The sequence below is a fragment of the Palaemon carinicauda genome, chromosome 39 (genome assembly GCF_036898095.1).
Source record: "Palaemon carinicauda isolate YSFRI2023 chromosome 39, ASM3689809v2, whole genome shotgun sequence".
NCBI lineage: Eukaryota > Metazoa > Arthropoda > Malacostraca > Decapoda > Palaemonidae > Palaemon > Palaemon carinicauda.
The window spans coordinates 2,733,097-2,756,421 of record NC_090763.1 but is presented as its reverse complement, the minus strand read 5'-3'; the positions used below and the strand labels follow the sequence as shown (position 1 = coordinate 2,756,421).

The following is a 23,325-nucleotide window of genomic DNA, read 5'->3' as shown; positions in this document are numbered from 1 at the left end:
AAACATAAAATGAGACTTAGGTCAATCTATTCAACAGGAAAACACTGACATCAAGTTTGAATTCTAAAATTCCACCGATTCAACAGCCAGATTAGGTAGATCATTCAACAATCTGGTTATGGCGGGAACAAACACTTCTAGACTAGTGTGTAAAATTGAGCCTTATGATAGAAAAGGCAAGACTGTTAGAATAATTGCATACCTAGTACTATGTACAAGATGGTACAATTTGGGAAGATATAAATGTAAAGGGATATGACATTTAATAGATCACAAGTTACTGTCCAAAAAAATTACGATGAGAATCAGCAGCTGAAGATCAGCAGAAATACAATACTTGAAAGAGGTAGAATGGAAAAGTCAAAACGCTTTCTCAGGGTAGATCGATCACCATAAATCTTAAAAAGACTTTTCCAGTACGTTTTTTTTATGCAATTGAAAATGAAACAGACATGCTGCGTTTCTCAAAAGTAAATTGGTAATAAAACAATTTCACCTAGAATCTCAGATATGTTGCAAATAGTTAAAGGGACATTATCAATGCCAAGACCTAGATGTTGAGGAGCCACTGTCTTTGACCTGCTTCCAATCATACTTTGAGTCATGTCTTATAAGTTGCATCATATGTTAATTGTAGGCAGATCTTTATTAGAGGATTCAACAACCCCAGATCTACAATCAGGATATGGACTTGATGCAAAGAGAATAGCATCATCTGCTTATGCAACGAGCAATTACTTGCACACATGTCCTTCTTTACAGAAGTATAAGCTGGTCAGGTTGACTGTGTGCATCTATGTCACATAAAACAGTATACTAGATTTGATTAACTAACATCCCAAAATTTTGACAATATTTATGATTAATATCTAAACCACAACCTGGTGAGCATGATTATAATTTCCCGGTGAAATTGAAATTCATTTTTATGAACATGACTATGTTTCTCAACAGGCCGTAAGCATATGAAAGATTTTGGTGGCATTAAATTTTTGTAATTTAACCTATAAAGAATACTATACCTTAAAATTAAATAATATTTTCACCCATGAAACAAAACTAACAGTAACAGTGGAATTAATGGTAATTTTTCAATATTTGTATATTTGTGTTTTAAAAGTTATCTTCTACTTTTTCATTACATTTGACCAGATCCTCAAAATAACATATGTACTTTTATACTTAGTAGAGAGAGAAGGCATCCATCCTGCCTTCTTGCATAGATGTTCTGATGAGACTTATTAAATACTTCAATTAAGAAAATTAAAGCCAAGATGAGCTATTTGTAACCAAAATATTAAAGATATACGAGATGAAATATCCACATTTGGAAAGACACTTCCAAGATTATTTTCCAAGATGAGCTATTTGTAACCAAAATATTAAAGATATACGACATGAAATATCCACATTTGGAAAGACACTTCCAAGATTATTTTCTAAAATTGTCTACATTGTTCAACATGACTGAGTCTTGTTTTGCATTTTTGTTGCACTGAACGCATGGCAGACAAAAGTGATACTGATGGAAGTGAGCTGAGAAATTAGAGTTCAAGACGTCTAGGTAAACAACTACAGGTTTTTGGTAATACTGAAAATACCTTCAAATTTCAGTAAATGATGAGGCCATTGAAGTGATATTGCAACCAGTAAATCGTTCTATCTTTCTATTTTTTATTATTTTTTTTTTAAATATTGGCAAGTCTCATTTGATAGCTTAAATATGTCTGATATATTTTAATGTTGTTACTGATATTTATAATAATTTTCATATATATATATATATATATATATATATACTGTATATATATATATATATATATATATATATATATATATATATATATATATATATATATATATATACAGTATATATATATATATATATATATATATATATGTATATGTATATATATATATATATATACATATATATATACATATATATACATATATATATATATATATATATATATATATATATATATATATATATATATATGTATGTATGTATATATATATATGTATATAATATATATATATATATATATATATATATATATATATAAATATATATGTAGTTAATTTTCCATTTCCTTTCCTCACAGGGCTACTATCGTTGTTGGAGCCCCTGGGCTTGTATTATTCTGCCCTTCCAACCAGGGTTGTAGCTTGGCTAGTAATAATAATAATGATACGTCTGACGTTTCTTTTTATCTCCCCTCTTCTTATTTTTAAAGTTGCTAATACTTTTGTTAAAAGGTAACCCACTTAAAGTAATAGCCTTTCGGTAATCCCACTTGAAACGTTAATCTTAAGTTCCTACTTACGTATGGACGACCATCGGATAAGTGGTAATCTCCTCCTCGCGCAGTCCAGGCGGCAGGAAGAGCTGGACGTAGTAAGTGTAGGTCTTGTCTCCTTCGAGTTCTACCTTGAAAGTCTGCACTTGGGGCATTGCCATTTCTTCCACTTTCTCTCTCAAGTCGTTGTAGTCGTCCAGTGTATAAACCATCTGAGGTTGAGAAGTTAGTTAGATGGTTTCCGTTAGGTTGAGAATGTTGAAATATGAACTTCCTAACTTTAGATGAAGGTCGTAGTTAAAGTATAGTAGTAAAAAAGCTTACGAAATATTGGATGAATCATGTGTATTTGTAGCATGAAGTTTCATAGTTTGAATGAAGTTATTGAATGAATTTTTAATTTTATAGTTTGAATGAAGCTTTTTAATTAACCCAAGAAATTTTGTTGTAAGAAATGAATTATGAATCAAGTCATGAATATTCATTAATTGGACGATTTACAAACACACGTAATTCAAAAACCTTAGTTGAATTATCTGATACATGAAGATGCATAGCTTTTTTTTTTTAAAAAAAGATGGCAAATCAGACTATGAAGCTTCATGAAGATGCATAGCTTTTTTTTTTTTTTTTTTTTTTAAAGATGGCAAATCAGACTATGAAGCTTCATGAATGGAATGAAGTTTATAAGTTGAACTATGAAACAAAACCCTGAACTTTCACAGTGGGACGACTTTACCCAACCATCAAATTTCACGATTTGGATGAAATGTTCTACATCATCTCTGGCTTCCATTTGGATGCAGTGCCAATAAAAAAAAAGACAAATGGAATAAGAAAGCGGAAACGACTGAAAGCAAAATATAGAATAATTTAAGAAACAATACCCTTATCTGGATTCTCTGTGAAGCTTATGGCCTTCAGCCCTTTTGTAAGCTCATTGCATAATGCGAAAAAATACAGTTTCTTTGCATGTTCCCGAAGGAGATTATCTTTCTCTGGATTAAAGTATATGGTTCATCATAATAGGGATTAAAACTAAAAATATATAGATGTGTGATGATATCGAATTGTATATATGTATGTATGTATGTATATGTATATATATATATATATATATATATATATATATATATATATATATATATATATATATATATATATATATGTGTGTGTGTGTGTGTGTGTTTATACATATACAGTATACATGTAAATGTACAAATATAATAAAATATAATGAAATATATAATTTATTCATTCATATATATATATATATATATATATATATATATATATATATATATACATATACAATATATAAGATAATATAATGAAATATATAATTTATTCATTCATATATATATACATATATATATATATATATATATATATATATATATATATATATATATATATATATATATATATTGTGCACATTTAGAAACGCATATTATTTGTTGGATAAAGCCAAGCATGTTATGACAGATATATAAATAGAAGTGTTGTTAAATAAATCTTATAATCACTGGAATTTTACGTGAAAATATTCAAATGTACAAAATATTAAGATGGAAGAGGATAAGAATGGAATTCGTGTTTTTCAAAAATGGTCAAAATTGGAAGCACTATTAAAAAAAAAAAGATGCAAGTTAAAGAGATTTAGCAAAAGGAACGGTGAGATTTCAGCAAAAGTTTATTTTAGGGGATTTATTCTTATGAGTTAGATGTATATTGAAAAAAAAAAAACTGTTCAAAATTTAGAAAAGGGGTTGAGATCAGACTGCAAAATTTAGCTTGGTATTTAATGGTCTCATGAAGATTTAAGGTGTACTGAGAGAACACTCATAACATTGGTCATGCCAGAAGTCAAATGTGACGAATAAAAGTCCTTCCTGTCCAGAGACGGACGCGAAAAGGAATATAATCGATTAGAAGCTGTGGAAATGTGTGAGAAGATGAACAAAATGCTCAAGTTCATCCTTGAAATGAGATTAGGTGCACCTGCTTCAATAAAGGAAAGTAAGATTGTGTTCGTAGATATGACCCAAAGTCAACTTATGAGTCATATTTCGAAGTTAATGAACTAAGCATCGTCTCAAAGCGAGTTTTTTCTTTTTTTGTTAGGGGGGAAGGGGGGAATGGGTGCGATCGGCTACCGGTTTCGACACCTTTCCGCAAGCCGTTCTTGGTGGACACATTTGGAAATAAATGGACATCCGATAACGGGTACAGATCCAGGATACAGGGTTGGTTTATTATAATTATCTTAGGTCGTATCATCTGCTTTGGAACTGGAATTTCATTAAATAAAGAGCGTTTGAAATCGAATACTAATAAATTAAGAAAATTTTGAATGCATAACCCTGCTATGCATAAATTTGATATACATATGACTATGAACCAAGAGGTATACTGAAGCTTATAAAAAGGATACGGTTATGTTTACATCTGTCAAGAATTATAATTTATAAATATTTCTCATCCCTAAGATTTTTTTTTTTATTTTATGATGTATACCGGATGTCTCATCAATCTCGTCCAATGGCCACCTGGTGGCTGCTATCGGAAGCGAGCTCCATAGTGCAAAAGGTAAACGCCAGGAGATTCGTCAACCTGTGAAATTTTAATCACGTCCCGACTTCCAAATTGAACTTAGTGAAGCAATAATTTAAGATAGAATCTGGACGTTGTGTCATCCTTCGTCGTTCGAAAACGTTGAAAGAGGCTTTCGCATTATGGAACTCGCTTTTGGAGGCATTGGAGTTCCACTAGAGGTGGACCTTGAGTGTGTCTTACCCTCGCTACCTGGCGGGCAGGTCGTCGACCTTCACCATTTTCCTCAGTCTGTAAGTGGAATGCCTTATTCCATCAAGTGAAATGGATCTCTAAACGAATGTGGTCTTCATTTCTAACCAACACATTTCTATTGTACACATTTCTAAAAGTATGAAAATATGATAGGGATAATTTTATATAAATTCCTAAAATGTAATCTAAGTTATCTACGCTATCTGCAGAAATGATTATTTACGGAAGGATTTTAACACAGAACAGTGAATAACAATTTGCTGACAGATAGTCACCTGGAAGGAAATTTAAAGACATTTACTTAAACTTGGCTGATATCAACATTGGGGAGAAAAACTTTGGGTCCGAGGAGGGAAGAGACGATAGAAAAAAAGAAAAACAAAAGAACAAACGAGAATGGAACAAGAAATAAAACACAAGCACAGGCGGTTTTCAATAAAAACAATAAGCACACAAGGCTTTGAAATAAATCAGTTTTTTATGCAATGACTATGAAAAAAAAAACACCTTTAAACGCTTCTCTTCCCACCAAGGACCATATTCTTGAAACATAATAAAAACTGAAATTTATAGATAACACGAAGATGAAATAAGGAAATTCCCGAGAATGATTGGGTGGGGATGGACATATAATATCAAATTAAAGTTCGATGACTTTAATACGAAAACGACAATAAATCTTGAGGTATGTCTCTTACTATCTCTTAATAAACGGAAAAGGTAATTCATGAAAGTATATAAATACATATATATTGTATGTAATCCATATATATATATATATATATATATATATATATATATATATATATATATATATATATATATATATATATACATTATATATATATTCTGTATGTGTGTATATGATTTGTATACATGTATTTAATATATACAATAATCATACGACACAAACTCCTTTATACATATAATACATAGCTATGCGTAAAAACATAATGCACTTGCACCCACAAGACGTATAAACACCAAACCGCCAATTGTAAAAAAAAACAGAAAACATCTTCACTCAAGACATGACATTCTCCCCCTGCTTCGTGCGCCTTACCTGTCCGCTCCATGAAGAAAACAGGTACGTCCGGGGGACATCCGGGCCAAGGCATTCCAGAACGAAGAAGGCGAAGTCAGGCGAGAGGTGGGCGTTGTTGTACAGACAGGTGTCCGTGGTATTGTCTGCTTCGAGGCACGAAAGGCACTCGGGAATTCGCAGCATTGGGGAATTCACGTCCGGTACGCGGTACAGGTGTCGTTCGCCCGGTTTGTCTTCCATGGTTGCCATGTAGTAGCTGGGATAAATAGGAAATTATCAACGGTTGTTTGGCTTAGCATAATACAGTCGCTGCAGAGATTCTGGGCAAAATAAGCCCCACCCCTTGATAATGTCATAGCCAATCATATTGTCTCCCTCGTTAACAGTGGTCACAACACATCCCCTTATAAGGTATCTAAGTTGGTATAGTTTGAAATTTGTAAGGAGTAATAAACTATAGTCGCCGCAAAGATTCCGGGTGAAATAAAACCCACTCCTTGATGACGTCATAGCCAATCAAGTGGTCTCCCCCATTAACAGTGGTCACAACACATTCCTCAAAGTGATTATAAGTTAGTACAGTTTGAAATTTGAAAGAGTTAATTTACTATAGTCGCCGCAGAGATTCCGGGTGAAATAAACCCCACCCCTTTATGACGTCATAGCCAATCATGTGGTCTCCCTCGTTAACAGTGGTAGCAACACATCCCCTTAAAATGATTCGAAGTTACTATAGTTTGAAAATTGTGAGGGGGTAGTACACTATAGTTGCCGCAGGGATTCCGAGAGAAATAAGCCCCACCCCCTTGATTATGTAATAGCCAATCATGTAGTCCCCCTCATTAGTAATGGCTGTCAACATATTCCTTAAAGTGATCATGTTAGTATAGTTTGAAATTTGTAAGGGTTAATTTACTATAGTTGGCGCAGAGATTCCGGGTGAAATAAACCCCACCCCCTGATGACGTCATAGCCAATCACGTTAGCAGCGGTCACAGTATATAGGGTAAATATACGTGTGTACAAATACTCACATATAGTTGCTATTTTGGTCCCATCCCAGAATCTTGGTGACCTCGAAGGGCCCGTGGGTGATCGGCACAACCATGTGCATCCTGACGCTGTACAGATTGACGTGTTTGAATTCGCCCCATTCCCCATCCCGGACTGGAAGACGGACGAGGTAGTTCTGCCCGTCGGCGGAGAAAATGGGGGCGTCGTATAAGTCGACCCAGCCGTGGCTCGAGTATTCCGTGTGGGTCTGCAGAGGGAGAGGAGGGGGATTGGAGTTCAATCGCCGAATGGAATATGTTAATTTCATTTTATATAAGGAAGGATTATTATGAAGTGGATTACGCTTGCAATTCAATGCAAGTTTAATTTAGAATATATACATATGCACACAAATACCTACATATACATAAACACACACACAATCCTATATATGTACACACACAAATGTATGTGCAGCCTAGCTAGTACTGTGTATATAAACAGTATATATATATAAATTATATACGTATACATTATATATATATATATATATATATATATATATATATATATATATATATATATATGTATATATATATGTATATGTGTATGTATATATATATATATATATATTATATATATACATGTATATATATAAATAAATATATATACACACACATATATATATATATATATATATATATATATATATATATATATATATATATATTCATGAAACTTACACTCTCGCAGAAGTACATGGGCTTAGAACAAGACGTGATAACGGAGATGTTTTGTGCTCTGTTCATCCAGATGACGCTGACAGTGGTGATGTCAATCCACGTGACGGCGGTAAAGTAGTGGTCCCTGTTGAAAGGCGATAAAATCAACTTCGACTTGTAATGGACGACTTTTCTGGAACTGGCTTCGGAAAGATAATTCGCGCATGCAAGGATTCGCAGGAGTTGACTGTCTGCCTTCTCTGAGGAAGAGTTGATTGGCCATCTTTCTAGTAAGTCTATCCTATCTTTTACTATTACTGCCTCGTTTGTGCGTAATTATTGTAATTATCATATTGATTATACTTTTTGCTATTGTAAAAAAAAAAAAAACTGACGAGAATAAGGTTATATATACTGATTCTACTTCTCCTTATGGTAAAAAGAAAATCTTCTACTATTTCTGCCTCATTTGTGTGTAATTGTTGTAATTTTCATATTGATTATACTTTTTGCTATAGTAAAAAAGAAAAAACCTGACAAGAATAAGGTCATTTGTACTAATTGTCCTACTTATGGTAAAAACAAAATCTTCTATTTCTTTCTGCCTCATTTGTGAGTAATTGTTGTAATTATCATATTGATTATACTTTTTGCTATAAAAAAAAAAAAAACTGACAAGAATAAAGTTATTTATACTAATTCTCCTTCTTGTGGTAAAAACAAAATATACTGACAAGTAGGTTATTCTACTTCTTATAGTAAAATAAAAAATAAACTGACAACAATGATAGTAGGTTTAGTTACAATTTTCATCAATCGATCAACAATAATATTATTCTTAGTTACATTTTTCTTCTAAAAAGGAAAGATTTTTCTATTATAAATGGTGAACTTAGTTTATTTTTTCTAAATAATGCTCCTACCCATTTAAAGTCTATTATTCCGAGTAACTACACATTTAGAATTTAAATTGTTTATAAGATCATTCTAAACATCACAAAATTTCTATTGATGTACCTATGAAAGTCAGGTATAAATTAATCTATATTTTCCTTACGAAACCAGTGTCTCATATTCACACTTGAATACATATATATCATATACACTTGTATACTCTATATATTTATCTATCTATATTACATATCCTTCAATGACCATTATAACAATTTACAAAAATATTTGTAAGAAACTCTACTCTATAGATCCACTGTCTTGGGTTACAGTTCCCTTGCTTTAACGTACACTAGGGCACACTATTATATCTTATTTCTCTTCCTCTTGTTTTGTTAAATTTTTTATAGTTTATATAGGAAATACTTATTGTAATGTTGTTACTGTTCTTGAAATATTTCAATTTACCTTGTTTCCTTTCCTCACTGAGCTATTTTCCCTGTTGGGCCCCAGGGCTTATAGCATCATGCTTTTCCAACTAGATTTGTAGCTTAGCTAGTAATAATAATAATGCTATTGACTTTACCTATCACGAATCCCTGCATGAGAAGCCAGCTAAACATTGATACATATAGTTTTTTTTTAAAGATCTTCGGAGACATTTAATCACGAGGGTACTTTCTAAAGACAAAAAATACTTTAAATAGAAAATAATTTACATAAAAATATTCGTAGATGGAGTATGGGGGTCTCATGCATCATGCACAGGATATTGGGACAAGTACTTCATTAAATTTGAAAATACCCTCTAGGTTTTTCTTTTATTTACCGCCGTGAATTCAGGAGTGTGTTATGGTGCAGTTGGCAAACGTGGCATCAAAAGAAATAATCAAATAATATATAAATAAGGATAATAATTATTAGTAATAATGATAATAATTATTAATAATAATGATAATAATTATCAGCAATAATAATAATAATTATTATTATTATTAATAAAAATAATAATTAATATTATTAATAATAAAAATAATAATTATTAATAATAAATAATAATCATTATTAATAATAATAATAAATAATTATAATTTTCATTAATTACTAATTATAATCATATATAATTATAACTAAAATAATTAATAATTATTATCAAAATCAAAATGAAAAAAAAGAGGAAAAATGCTTCTTTGATGAGTGTAGTGCTTCTCATTTATAATGAGTTTTCATTGTATGAATTTTGAAACTGAAAAGTATGTGATTTTGTGTCTTGACTTTCGAAGAGTAAAATGCAATTTCTTTAAGTTTTAAAAGTAGCAGCGACCCTTACTCTGATAGCCGGCTTAGATTGTGCCGTACTGAGAAATTGCAGTGTGATAAACAAAATTCCCAATGACAATTAGTGAGAAGTGCGTTCTCTAGAGCTCGGTGCGAGGTGCTACTACGATTAGGCCTAATCAGCATCACTCTTGAAACTAATCCACTGACAGTAGGCCTATCTCACGTTTTCATACCACTGATAAGCGAGTGAGAAAGGCGAGAATTCGAAGGGTTTTGCAGAAATGATGCATGGGAAGCACATTTAAAGAATCCATTACCGTTCAGAGATCAATATATTTAATCGAAAGAAAGAGGACGTACAGTGCACCTATGGCATCAACTTATCGTTTTTGTTACCGGAGTATTGTAGAGACTGAGCAACATATTAATATAGATCGAATTATTATCCCTGTTTCTAGTTCTCACATAATAGGAAACCAGGAAATATACTTTTACTAACACCATGGAACATTATGCACATATTGGTTATGGATTTACGAACTTTGGTCACATGGGGAGGCGCTGGGGACTGGGGGCCATTCAGAAACCAGGTGCACTACGAAAGTCAAAGAGGCTGGACAGATAAATGAATGACAGGAAGCAAGAACGGAGGGCACAGTAGAAGACTGTAAAGGTTTAAAGGCTACTCATGAATGCCAAAGGCAAGGGACAGTGACATGTCCTAGTCAGCAGGACAATGCCCTAGAGACTGACCATATAGACAGTGCATGTGATCAGCACCCAAGCTAACTCTCTATCCAAGCTAGAACCAAGGAGGATCAAGCAATGGGTGCCGAAGATTCAGCAGGTAGGCCTATAGGCTCCCCCCCAAATCCCCCATCCTTAGCTTACAAGGATGGTGAGGATGCAGACACTCCAAGAAAACTTTCGAGCTTGCGCGGACTTGAACCCCAGTCCGGGATATCGCTAGGCATGGGGGTTTCCAATAGGCCCCCACTGGTGAAATCAGCTCGGGGATGAGGGGATTTTAAAACAATGCCTACGGTGCATCAAGTGGAAGTAGATTGGGGGGCACTAAGGGGAAAATAGGCACACAGATATTAAACTTATCATCATAGACATATGCAGTACATTATTATTACTACGAGATAAGCTACAACCCTAGTTGGAAACACAGGATGCTATAAGCCCAAGAGCTCCAACAGGGAAAAGTAGCCCAATGAGGAAAGGAAATAAATGAAGTATATGAAAGTAATGAATAAAGAATATAAGATATGTCAACATCAGCAACAAAGTTAAAATAGAACGGACACATATAAACTATGAAGAGAGACCTATGTCAACCTGTTCAACATGAAAACATTTGCCGCATGTTTAAACTTCTTTAATTCCATGGATCCAGCAGCCTTATCCGGATCATTCCACAATCAGGTCACAGCTGGAATAAGTCGTCTAGAATACTGTGTAGTGTTGAGCATTATGATGAAGAAGCCTAGACTGTTAGAAAGTCTTATGCAACTTGCACAAAGAACTAACTGAATGACGGTACCAGAGATTAATATCTAGACCAGAAATAAGGCATTTAAAAGTTTTGTCCAACAAATTAAGATGAGAATCAGCAGCTGAAGACTAGACGGGAGACCAATAATCCAAAAGTAGAATAAAAGAATTTAAACATTTCCTAAGGATTCATTGGTCACAAAAAATCTTAGAGAACATTTTTAATAAGCAAATGTTTGTGCACTTGAAGAAGAAACAGAATGCGTTTCTCAAAAATACATTTGTAATAAAAAATCACACCTAAAATTTTCATGGAATTCTATATAGTTAAGGAAACATTATCAATGCAGACTGATTTGACTAGAATGATACATTTATCCACGATCTTATTAAAAAACAAACAAACCAGGAGGTATTTATTTGAACGTCTGAATGATCCGAAGTCTCTAACAAAGAAAAGAAGGCACCGAACAGCAAGGGCTCAAATACAAGAAATCTCACTAGAAATGAAAAACAAGAGGTAGTAGACAAATCTAATGAGGTTCAACCATTTTGACAGAAATGACATGCAGACGGCACTCAAATCTTCAAAATCAATAATGAAATATTATCTCGTTGGATATAACAGTTTGAAGAACTTCTAAATAGAGATCCAGTTATAAATTGGGATGTATTATAACATTTTCCTCATCTCCCATTGGACATGACGCTTGAAGTGGTTTCGGCACTGGAGGAAGTAGATTTGGCTATCTTCTCTATGAAAAACAACAAATCTGCTGGACTGGAAAACATTCCAGCTGAAATTTTCAAATATGGAGGACTAACATTACGTAGTCAACTTCATCAATTAATTGAAAAAAATGGATGATCGAGGAAATTCAAAATGATCTCGTACATGGAATTATGAAAACAATAAGAAAGAAAGAGAACTATTCAGTTTGTGAAAAATACTAAGGAATCAACCTCATGTCAGTTGTTGGAAAAAACTTACCAAAAATTATAACCACTTGATTAATACCACTGGCTGAGAGGGTGGTTCCTCAATCCCAATGTGGTTTCCGATCTGCAAGTAGCACGATAGACATGATTTTCTCAGCAAGGCAGCTGCAAAAAAGTGCCTAGAACAGCAAAAGAACTTTGACCTGACCAAAACGTTTGACAGTGCTAAGCGTGAGATATTCTTGGAGATATCTAGATATGGATGCCCATCAAAATTCATAAACATCTTGAGACTATTACGCGATATGTCTGTGACAGTAATGGTCAATGGTGGTTTCACTGAACCTTTCAGGGTTATGTAGGGGGGTTGAGCAGGGTTGTGTTGCTGCCCCTACCTTATTTGCTATATTCACAGCTGCTGCTTTGCCTCCAGGTATCTCCATCAATTGCAGGACAGATGGAGGAATATTCAATCTCAACCGTTTAAAGGTAAGAACTAAAGTAAATTCTAGCACTATTGTCGAGCTCCAGTATACAGATGATAATGCTGTCTGCGCTGAAACTGAAGATGACATGCAAATTTTATTGAATAACATTTGCAAATGCCTACTCTTGTCTTGGACTCTCCATCCAAACTAAAAAAAAAAAAACAAGTATTATATCAACAACTTCCAGTCAAACCCAAAAGATCTTCTTCCCCAACTATAGAACTCAATGGAGAGAATCTTGAAATTGTGGACCGTCTCCCTATTTGGGCAGTCACATATCTTCAATTGTCAATATAGATGGCGAAATTCAATATCGCCTAAAATATGGATACTCAGCTTTCGGATAACTCCGGAAGACAGTCTTTGGCGATTATGATTCATGTGCCAACACTAAAATCAGGGTATACCAAGTAATAGTCCTACCTACTATGTATGGTTCTGAAACCTGGACAGCTTACCGACACGACATTAAAGCCATTGCTAAATTCCATCAGTGGTCACTGCAAAACACCTAAAAAATAACTTCGGAAGACCACCGGGCTAACGTAAGTGTTCTTGAAAAGGCAAACTGCTCCAGTGTTGAAGCCATTTGAATGAAAAACCAATTGAGATAGGCGGACCACGTTGTCAAAATGACAGACACCAGCCTTCATAAGCAGACATTTTGCTCAGTGGTAAGTTATGGGACTCGGAAAGTTGGTATACCAAGGAAAAGATTCAGGGCACACATAAAAGGGAACTTATAACCATGTGCTATGGATTATAGAGCATGGGAGTCTAATGCGCTGGAGCAATCTGTCTGGAGAGATAAGGTGAAGGAGGGACTGAGAAATTTGAATGGAACAGAAAACATTCAGAAAATTGTAGCGTTGCTAGGCTGGCTCATCGAGACTACTCCACCCTTACTTGACTTCACGTTCCATAACTGTGACAGAGTACGTGGTTCGAAAATTGGTCTCATTAGTCACACGATTCCATCGCTGATATCCCAGAGTAATGATACTCTGTTCGAGTGATGACCTACTTACAATCATACTTTGAGTTCTGTTTAGGTTATAATTCATGTCCAAAATTTTCACCATGCACTAATTTTAGATAGACCTCTATCAAAGGACTCAGCAACTCCAGATCAATATTCCGGAGATGGAATACAGGCAAAGAGAGTAGCATCATCTGCATATGCAAGAAGCTCGTTTTCTAGGCTAAACACCGTACCATGTGCATATAGTAAGAAAAGTAACGGGCTAAGAACACTACCGTGAGGCACACCATTTCTATACTCACTATGGTCTCAATCAACAACTACTCTTTATAATCTATTACTTTAAAATTTAATTATGGTGTTAAGAAAAGAACCACCCACTCCCAACTGTTTGAGTTCGAAAAAAAGGGGCTCTTAATTAATACGGTTAGAGGCAGCACTAAAATCAAGGCCAATCATGCGAACTTCCTGGCCATAATCAAGGGATTCCTGTACAGCATTGGGCATTGCATGAAGGGAATCTATGCTCCAAGGCCTTTGCGAAAGCCAAGTTGCAAAGTAGGGAACATATTACTAATACTGGATAAAATATGAACGTAGATCGTAGCATTAATATACTTGGAAAAAATAGAAGTATCATTAATTAAAACTTTTACAGTGGAAAAGAGTATATTCTATTAAATTAATGACTATTCACAGTCTTTGTGACAAGGTCTTTTCAGAATACCAAATGTAAATAAAATCATGTTTTGCATAATCACTAAATAAGAAACAGATAAAAGACTCTGTCTGCTATAAAACTGACACGAAAATGAGAATTCTTAGCTCTAATCTGCATCAGATATTGGAAAATACGTAACGACCAATATAAACAATTAGAATTCACTATACATTGACATGGTATAGACCAGGGGTGGCCAACCTATTGCGCATGCGCCAACAGTGGCGCATTACACGATTACAAGTGGCGCACTATACCCCAGAGGTAATAAAAGAAAAAAACATGCCGGCTTATGAATAAAAAAAAAATTCTAATAATAATACTGATTTCTAGAAAAGAAATACAAAAAGAATTTAAGGGGACAGTGCTATGTTCTGCATTTCTTTTTTTTAATTACTCAAAATACACCCTTTCTATATATTTTTTAGAGTTTGGACATATAAAACACCTTCGTCATATACAAGATTCAAATCATTTAATCAAAAATGTTTTGATTTATTAGCAAAAATCCCGATTAAAAAAAAAAAAAAGTAAATTTTTCTCCACTAATATTACTCCAATTGTATTGAAAATCATACCATCAAAACTTAGTCATAAACTGATATATATATATATATATATATATATATATATATATATATATAATGAGTATATATATATAACCGCCAAATATGTCCAAATCACCATAATTAGAGGATTAAAAGGGGGTCAAAGTTTGTGTGACGCATGTGAATTAGAAGTGAAAAAAATTGGTGCATGGGAAACAAAAGGTTGGCCACCCCTGGTATAGACAATGGGATATTGTAAATCATATGTAGAATCGTGTGAAGGTACAGTATATGTATATTTTCACATGTATAAACGTGTATACGTAAAGGACGTTTATCATATAAGTAAAAGTTATTATGTATATCACAATACAGAACACAAGAAGAACGAGGGATTATGTATAACGGACACTTTTCGAGACTCACTCCTGTAGACACAAGAGGTAAATATATATGACATAATTAGAAATGATATATCAATGGGCTTGGCGGAAAGTCAGATCTTGGAGATAGGATAAAATACACAAGTTCACTCTAGAAGAGTTTGGAAAAACAATGAAGATAAACCATTAGGCAAAGATCCCATTCAAGTGCCCATGGATACAAAACTTCTGGATTGAGGATACAGTACAGTAATATATTATAAGGAAATAGAAAGGTGGTTGGAAGAGCATCAGTATCAGCTCTGTTCAACCTATTGGGAGTTCAAGCAAACTGGCTGAAATACAGGCATACAGTGCACAATGATCTGAAAGCAAGGTTCGCCTAGATGAAGTGTCACGAAAAAAAAAAAGATGAATAAACAAACCGAAATAATTTAAAGGGAAAACCATTAAACATGAATGACTCATGTACAGTGAAAGTTAGTCAGTTACTCAAATGAAAAAAAGGCGAGACAGGTAATTGGTTTTCATAAGATTTTTAAAATTATATAAAAACTACGAATTACGGATGGGAAAATAAGAAAATTTAATACACACATATATACATATAAATTATATTATATATATAATGTGTATATATATATGCATATATATATATATATATATATATATATATATATATATATATATATATGCATAATCTATTCTTACAAAAGAAAACAAATAAATTAATATTTACATTCATGCCCACGTTTCATTAACCCCTAAGCGAACTTTGCCTTTAAATCATTTCTAAGGATATAGAAATAATTAGATTAAAAAAACAACCCACTGGGTGACGTTGAGAGATTGAGAGAGAAAAAAGTCGAATTTACAACATTGCTAAACTTCACAAGGAAAGATACGAGTTCATCACAAGGAAGATTTTGGGAACAATAAGACAGAGGATGACGACCAATGAGAAACACACAAGAGGACGAGGTAATTAAAGGATAATAGATGATAATGTTGGGTAATGTACAGAAAAGATGGGTGGGTGATGACATATGGTCTAAAAAAAAAAAAATATGGAAGGTTGGAGATATAAAGATAAACAATGAATGTTTGGTTATCAATGATAAAGCTATACAATAGATAATCAATGATATCGAATGTATATGAACAATTGATAGTAAATGAACAATGATTTTTTATAAACACAAACAATGGAAGGTTGATGGTTTATGATAAAGATAGAATGTTGATTAATTATGATGAAGGTTAATGATATAAAGATAAACATAAACAATGAATATTTGGTGATCAGTGATGAGGATTGACAATGGACAGTCAATTAATTATGATCAACAAACAATGCATAGCTGATGGTCTATGAACAAGATGGACAGCTGATGAATTAGGATGAACAAACAATGGACGGTTGCTTATCTATGAACACACAAGTCAGACGGTGACCTTCGATTGACATGAACAGCAGACAGTTAATTAATATGATTAAAAAGGAAGAGTTGCTTATCTAAATAAAGAGAATAGAAAGGGTATAGATGGGCAAGCAGATGGGTAAATAGATTAATTAATAGACAAAAGAAATTTAGGCAAAAAGTACCAAGGCGACGAGGAACCTAATAATTGTTCTTTTCTAACCAGAGCCTTAAGAAAGCAAGAAAGAAGATGAAGGCCAAAGTAGACAGATCCGCCTCTTGAAAGAGGGAAGTTTATAAGTTAGAGAAAAGGAGTAAATAGAGGTTTGATACAGAAGGCTTATTAGTTAGGCATAGTAAAGCAAAAAAGGAAAAAAAATTAATAGGAAGACGACCAAATGTGAATTATTTGCGATTTTAGCAAAATTGGCGGATGCTTTTCCGACTGATATTATTGCAATAATTTTGCGTTTAAGAAAGGAAATCGTCAAAGGAATTTATTAATCTATAGTCTATGAATAATAATCCTTAAACATACAACATGACAAAAGTTGATCTATAAATTCAAGAAGATAAAAATTTTCTTAATACGTATGGAAATAAGCAACAGGACCATTCCTTAATTAGTATTAAATAGGTAAAGAATCAAAGCGATACAAAAAGACTAGGAATAAAGACTTTGATCTTCAATTAGACTTTGGTCGAATATTTACAGAATACTTATATAATATTTTTAGAGAAAACATTCATGAAATTTTTCTCCATTTCTACAGATAGAAAAGTATAGAGAACTTACTACTTTATAAAAGAATTATGTCAATTAAAAATAATAACTTATGTCATTTTTTCTCGCAGTTAAGAAGCAAGTGACGGTAGTCTAAGAGAATTTGTATCGACAATAAAAAAACTGAACTTTGTAAATATGTTTTCTAAGTAATGGAAAGAAACTTATATAAACCAGTTTCACTTATTGCAAAAGTTAAAATAAATCTTTAACTTCTATGTTACCTAATATATTCAAACAAGCTTTCCACAGAATTATTTGATATCTGAAAGAAAATTTTATTCTTTTCAGAGGAGATTCGAACACACGCTGCTTAGCCTTATTAAATTACTTTTGGCATGAATGAAATATTACTTTAATAAGTTAAACCAGATTTTACAGTCGTTCATGACAATCACAAAGTGTAAAATTGAGAAATATATCACTATACAGTCTGAAAATATACATACATACATACATACATACATTCATACATACATACATACATACATATATATATATATATATATATATATATATGTAATTAGGAAATCTCTAATTATGTAGAATAATCGAGTGAAAAAAATATTGAAGTATAATTTAATATCTTAATTCTTTCTAATGAAGATCAGAATCTTATTCACATGGAAGGAATAACATTGTAATCGTCTGGAATATTACATTAAATAGGCATTCCAAAGAGAGAAAATAAAACTAAGGTTACAAGGAAAATATTAAAGGCGAGAGAGAGAGAGAGAGAGAGAGAGAGAGAGAGAGAGAGAGAGAGAGAGAGAATTAAATTATAATATAAAAACTGAAAAGATTAACAACACATGAAAGCATTAATGTAGAGAGAAGAGAGAGAGAGAGAGAGAGAGAGAGAGAGAGAGAGAGAATTAAATTCAAAATATAGAAATTGAAAAGACTAATAACACATGAAAGCATTAATGTAAGAGAGAGAGAGAGAGAGAGAGAGAGAGAGAGAGAGAGAGAGAAATCTAATTTATAACAAAAATGGAAAAGTGACTAACAGAATGTGAACATTAGTGTAGAGAGAGAGAGAGAGAGAGAGAGAGAGAGAGAGAGAGAGAGAGAGAAATCTAATTTATAACAAAAATGGAAAAGTGACTAACAGAATGTGAACATTAGTGTAGAGAGAGAGAGAGAGAGAGAGAGAGAGAGAGAGAGAGAGAGAGTTAAATTAAAAAATATAAAAATGGAAAATTAACAAAATGAGAGAGAGAGAGAGAGAGAGAGAGAGAGAGAGAGAGAGATATCTATACGCAGAGGTACGGCTACATAACACTTAACGGACGGGGAAGCCTGCAGGAGAGGGTGGCCTTCGTAAGTCTTCAGAGTAGTAAAGTAGGGTTGGAAACGTTGGCTTACAGACCTGACCGTGAAGGAGAGAAGAGAGGGACGGAGAGATAGAGAGAATAAATCATGATAACAATAACGATCATAAAGAAAAAACCCCAGGGCACTTATTAAGCATTGGACAAACATACAACGAGCACCTCTAGTTGTCAGTGAAATCATCCAAGTCTGAAAAGCCTGGCAGGGTGGACAAAACTGGGGTAGGGGGGAGGGGGGGGAGGGCTGAATGGGGTAAAATAGGGCTTGATTGGTGTGAAAAATTCAAGGAGAATAATCAAGGGCAAAACTGCGTCCAAAAATTTGAGGGCAAGCCTTGCATATCCTAGCACGTAAATAGGCATGAGTAGGCAGACAGCCCTTAGCAACAACAGTGAATCTATAGGGGAATTACATGACTCTAAACAAAAAAAGCAGCTAGAAAATATATAGAAAAAAAGGAGCAATGACAATAGCATTTTTCTAGAGCACACACACACTTAAGAAACTGACAACATAGCCTCAGCTTTGCACACTTTACATTGACAACAGAAAGAGCTGGTTCCGCGGAGGTTCTGGGAAGATGCATCGTATTTTTTCTTTACACTAAAATAATGCTACTTAACTAGAGGAAAAGGGGGTGGAGGGGGTAAGGATGACTTATTTATTAAGTTCTATCAACTCTAGTATCATTTCTATAAAATCTAAGTGTGATTTCCCAGTATTTACATTCATATACATAAGGAAACTATGCAAACTTCCTATACTTCATCTACTAAATGGAATACTACCGTGACAAGTATGGATGAAACATCAGATTGCGATCAGTCAGAAATCTTAATCGTTAGATAATGGGAAGAGGGTGATTAAGAAAATAGAATATATAGACTGGAATGATGAAACGATATACTGTAAAAGAACAGCATTTTGTTTATGAATGCCATCATCATAATAATAATAATAACAATAAAAATTATTGCCATAACTTACTTATTACCATAAACAAAAACACTATTCTGATTTAAAAAAAAGTGAAATTACTATCTACCTCACTGAAGCTAGCACATTAACATAAACGTTATAATTAACATTTAGGGAAAACATTAATGACATCCATGGAGATAAAACATGAATCACAAAGAAAGTGTTAAGGTCGAAAATCCACATCAATTACAGACAGTATATTCTCTAACGTTTAATGCAAAGATGGTTTTCCGTGTCACTCTCAAACAGAAGACTTTATTGTATTGGTGTTTGTCTTATATTCTCTTCGCCAAAGTGTGTTTATTCAAGTGCAGATTATTTCTTGAAAGTATATTGTATAAAAATAATTTAATCAGTTTCATGGGATAAGACTCGTCTCAGAGAGATGTTATGGCTTCGAATATTATTCCACAATTGTAGAAATAGAAACAATTTTAAATGACATCAGCAATAAATTGATATGAGAATCAATTACCAGGAAAATATAGAATTATGAAAAAGTATTTCCTGACTTTAAGCACCAAATCGTAAATAATTCATTAAAATAACCGTGTTAAAATAAACTGATTATTGCACAATTCAAGAAAAGTATAAAAAGTAGAGTATGATTAAAACACGTTTTTACATCTTGTTGAATTAAAGGGATCATACGAAGTTTTCTAATAAGTATTAAAAATATTCCCTTTGTCAGAAATGTGCAAATGTTCACTCGACGAATGAGAATATGTCTGTTGCGAAACTTTTTGGCGATCTTTATATACTTTAGTTTTCCTGCTAGGCAAATACATAACGAGTCAGCCCTTAATAAAAAATTATACTTTTTAGCACAATATGCAAATACACTTGAAAATAATAATCATCACGACATAAAATAAATATTTGATTTATAACCAAGAGGTAAATAAAATACTCAACATTAAAATTAAATTCGTCATATATGACTATTTCCTCAAGAGTGTGTTTGTGGAAGTTATGAAGAGAGATTGAATAAAATCAAGTGACATGCCTATGAATATTTACGTTCTGTAATTTAATCGAACACCAAATGATAATGAATCCCAGAGAAAAATAACAGAAATGAGATTAAGAGCATAATATATGTCACGGAGCATTCCATAATCATATAAAAAAATCTATGCATAGAAGTATAGTCCATTTTTGGGGGAGGGCAAATTACTCAACTTTTCTTGGTATATAAAAAAAAATCTCTCTATCATCTATGATAAAGTGTAATGCAAAAAGAAAAAAAGAAAGAAAGAAAACCTAACGAAAATAAAAAAATGGATTTTAAACTATGAGCTAGTTCTCAGCATGGATTTAAAGATGAAATCAAAATCTCAAATCAAAATGAGTCATCATTAGTGTCACCAACTAGCACCACGTACAAACCACCAAGTCGAGTCTTAAACGTTTAGAATAAAAAAAAAAACTACTCTTCTATTTCTACGACTAACGCTGCTAGTCTTGTTAGTGGAATAGTGAATGATCTAAGGTTTATACACTTTACTAGGCAAAACTCATCCGTCCTACTTAACAAGGAGTCTTTATGAACCTTTCAAAAAGATTGAATGGTCAAAATTTAGTTTGGTGGTTTAAAAAATTCATTTGAACCCAAGGTTCCGTCGCAAATACTTGGGTAGAAAAGATATTTCTATATTGAGATGTTTCTATATCATTCTTTGGAGGGAGAAGCCAACTTGGTTTAAATCTTGGCTTCGAGATTGGATAAAGAATGCATGAAACTGGCTGATTTGTTTAATATGTAGATGGGAATAAATTAAGAATATTGTAGCTATTGCATAATGATTTAAATGAACTCTTTATATAAAATAACGTTATTATTTCAAATGATTTATACCATTTAATATGCGATTCAACTGCTATATATTTCTTTTAAACATTCATAACAAGACCAGCCAAACATTTCATGCATTATTTATATGGTAATAAGAATAATATTGAAAGGGAATATATTACCGGACGCTCTGAGAATTCTTAAAAAGTATCATGAGATTAATCAAATTCTTCTTTGGAAAAATCCATCAATATCCATAGAACAAAAAGATTCTCTTTGTTGGCATGTGACAGAAAACGGAACTATGCATTTTCTCTTTGAGATAACAGGGGAAACTATAATACAGGGTCCTTACACCAAAAGCTTTGACATAGATCTGGTATCTACTGTTATGTAGGCTCGTCTCTACTGCCATTCACGTTACTAAAACGATTAAATATCAGTGAGGGTGATGCCACTTACTAATAGGAAAATATATATATATATATATAGAGTGAGTGAATAGATTAAAATACGAGAGTGGACATTTACTGTAGAGAAGGAACAACAACATCCTGAACCGTTTTTCTCTTTTGTCTTCCTTTATGGCTTTTACCTGACCGTTCACCGCTATGCCACTTTGAATGACGTTGCAAAACGCAATGCAGCAAAGCATAAGTATAATGATTAGCTTTACAAAATCAATTTGGATATCAATATAGCATGATGAAGCTACATGGAGATTATCATGAGAAAAAATCTGGGGAGCTTAAGAATACTGATAAAAAAGTACACTGATTTATGGTCCTGCACAAACGAAGCAGGGCCGAATGACCGCCGATAGTGAAATATGGCTGTATTAACCCGTAGACTTATTTTACATCACGGTGCCATATGCAGACAATTATATTTCCAAATGATCTTTGACTATTTTTTTTCTTTTTGTTTGTGCTTTAAGTGTTGGTGCCACCAAGGCCAAAGAACTACGCTTAAAGTGAGACAACAAACGATTAGAACGTCGTTAATCCTCCCACACAAACCACACTGCGGAGTGCACTAACTGGTCTTTGACCACGTTCGGGGGCTTCAGGTCACGTGGCCTGACTGACCTCAGGTCAGTCAGGTCAACGACCCACAAAGTTACTCTAGGATTATTTTGCCCAGGCTGAAAAGGAAAGAATAAAGCATTAGTTTCTCAAGTCATATTAATTGTTAACAATGGACAAATGCAAAGTGAAACCTTAATATTAATAAATTACCAGAAAAAAAGATATGCAGTAAATAATCCTCATACACCTTATAATTAAAACCAAAAGGGTAAATACATTTTATGCATGTTTCACTCTGCATTGAAATATATTTAGCTGGGATATGAATTTTATTTCTCAATCAAATTTCTTAGTTTTTAAAAACGTATAGAATTATT

The 23,325-nt window shown here is 33.1% G+C and overlaps 1 protein-coding gene across 1 annotated transcript in view; it reads right to left on the bottom strand.

The window, feature by feature from the left end:
- Positions 1–23,325, bottom strand: part of Dpp10 (Dipeptidyl peptidase 10) — a 140,587-nt gene that overhangs the window by 9,286 nt on the left and 107,976 nt on the right. The window contains exons 6-10 of the mRNA XM_068363217.1: positions 22,961–23,064; positions 7,893–8,016; positions 7,191–7,417; positions 6,175–6,412; positions 2,331–2,515 (exon numbers count right to left, since the gene is read on the bottom strand). Of these exons, the coding sequence (XP_068219318.1) occupies positions 2,331–2,515; positions 6,175–6,412; positions 7,191–7,417; positions 7,893–8,016; positions 22,961–23,064 (878 nt within the window). The remainder of the gene's footprint in view (positions 1–2,330; positions 2,516–6,174; positions 6,413–7,190; positions 7,418–7,892; positions 8,017–22,960; positions 23,065–23,325) is intronic.